Source organism: Copadichromis virginalis, linkage group LG3 (genome assembly GCF_057382275.1).
Source record: "Copadichromis virginalis isolate Kocher_CV1m ecotype Utaka linkage group LG3, C_Virginalis_male_GT1.1, whole genome shotgun sequence".
Taxonomy (NCBI): domain Eukaryota; kingdom Metazoa; phylum Chordata; class Actinopteri; order Cichliformes; family Cichlidae; genus Copadichromis; species Copadichromis virginalis.
This window is the reverse complement of record NC_140620.1, coordinates 4,323,270-4,325,257: the sequence shown is the minus strand read 5'-3', so window position 1 is coordinate 4,325,257 and position 1,988 is coordinate 4,323,270. Positions and strand designations below refer to the sequence as shown.

Genomic DNA, 1,988 nt, shown 5'->3' with positions numbered 1-1,988 from the left:
CCACAAGCACGGCGGCCGAAGCAAAATTATAGTAATGGAAACCAAACTCAGCAAGAATCAGCAGCTGTGGAAAAGACAGCAGCTAGCAGAGAATTAAAGGAGAAATTAAGAGAAGTTTTACACATAAAATTTTTTTTTTTTTTTTTTTTTTTTTTAGTGAGACAAAGTGAATCAATGTTTTATTTTTTGTGTACAGGTACAATTTGGTTTTTTTTTTAAAAAAAAAAAAAAAAAAGGACATAAAATCATTTGTTCTTACCAAAACTGGGAAGTGTGTGACAACTAATCATTTTTATACAGATATCAGACATTAGGACAGTACACTTTTTTTTTTTTTTAACCCTTGGGCAATTAAAACTACCATCGACATAACACTTTAAAAATATCTAAATGGCCCAAGCTACTAGGGAAATGTCTACATTGGCACGCTCAGAAGTTGGAAGAGAAGCTGACAGTTGGCTAAACACTTAACACATAACAGCTGTAGTATTTAAAAAAAAAAAAAAAAAAAAAAAAATTATAAACCCCAACTAGAAACAAAGGTGTCTTACGCTGAGACCACTAGCCATGAGTTCTGGAGTGTCCAAGTGTGCACAGACTTGGAGACAGGTTCCTGTCTGAATTTAGGAGTCCTTTAAGTGAGATGTACTTTCCACTCGATGATCCTGAGTCAAAGCTACTCGTAGGCTGTTTCAGTAATAATTTCATGAAGACACAGGTGGTTTTTAAAAAGGAAAGAAGAAGAAGAAGAAAAAAAAAAAAAAAAAAAAAAAAAAGGCAGCAGCCATGCATTTTCCAGGGACCAATGATGGTTATAGACCCCATTCAGTGGTTTCAAACACTGACCAAAAAAGGAAAAAAAAATAAAAGGGGGAGGGAGATGAGCACTCAAACTACACTGTTTTAGTAAGGTAAAAAAGTAAATTCAAGGTCGTCATCATCATCATCACCAAGAAGGGTCATGGCTATGAAGAAACTAATTAGATCCACTCCATCATCTTCATCCTCAAAGTCATCTTCTCCAAAATGCAGAAAGGACGCGCTGTGTCGACTTTTGTCATGTCGGTAAAGGCACTCGCTTTTGAAGGGGCAGCATTGGTATCGAGAATAGCAGGTGCAGGATTTCTTACTGAATTTTTGCTTGAACTCAGTAATTAGATCTTCCTTTTCTTGTCCTTCAACCCAGTATTTGTGCGGCACATAAAAGGCAGACCTCACGCGGCACTGTGGGCAGCGTTTTATCACAACCAGGCCGAGGTCTTTGGTCTTCCTCCAGGTCATTATGCATTGTAAACAGAAGGAGTGATTGCAGTTGGGCAAGATGCCAAAGACACCGCTTTTCAGATCAGTCTTTTCATACACTTTGTCCATGCAGATCCCACAGGTCACGTCTTTGCTCCTGAGGAAGGCCTCAGTTTCCTCCTCCCTTCCCTGAGAACCAGAAGCTGCAGCGGCAGCCCCATTCTCTGGGGTTTCAGATGGGGAGATCTCCTCATTTCTTCCATCGCAGGCACCTGCTTCAGCAGCTTCTGAGCTTTGAGACGATCCCAGACCAGATTCTTCTGACTGCTCCTCAGCGATATTCGCTGGCAGGTGCCCAGTGTCGCATTGAGGGTTTGAGGTATCAGCTGCCAACTCTGATCTGCTGCACTCTTGTTCAGATGTCACCTCAGCTTGCAGAACTGCAGGTTCTGACCCTCGCCTATCAGGTGACGCGTGAGCCACACTGGAGGAGGAGACCGTAGGTACTGAAGCCCTTCTTCCTGCAACAGTTGTGCCAGCTTCAGACTGAAGAACATGGAAAAACCTGCAGCGCTCACCATACCAGCATCCACCTTTCTGATAATACCGACATATTTGGGATGAGTGTATGGTTGGCCATTCATGACGATAATTGCATCTTGAACCAAATCTGCAAGAGCCATTTATGAAACGCCGACAAATGTTTCTACTACGAGCCGAGTCCATCCTCCGTGTGTTTTGAACGA

The 1,988-nt window shown here is 42.0% G+C and overlaps 1 protein-coding gene across 1 annotated transcript; it reads right to left on the bottom strand.

The window, feature by feature from the left end:
- Positions 1 to 301: 301 nt before the first annotated feature.
- On the bottom strand, positions 302 to 1,988 carry LOC146712366 (uncharacterized). Its single transcript, XM_085442186.1, has one exon. The coding sequence runs from the start codon at positions 1,966 to 1,968 to the stop codon at positions 904 to 906; it is 1,065 nt and encodes a 354-aa protein (XP_085298312.1). The 5' UTR covers positions 1,969 to 1,988; the 3' UTR covers positions 302 to 903.

Bases quoted from the DNA above. Each gene is read 5' to 3' on its own strand.
- LOC146712366 (XM_085442186.1), bottom strand. From the start codon at position 1,968: ATGGACTCGGCTCGTAGTAGAAACATTTGTCGGCGTTTCATAAATGGC.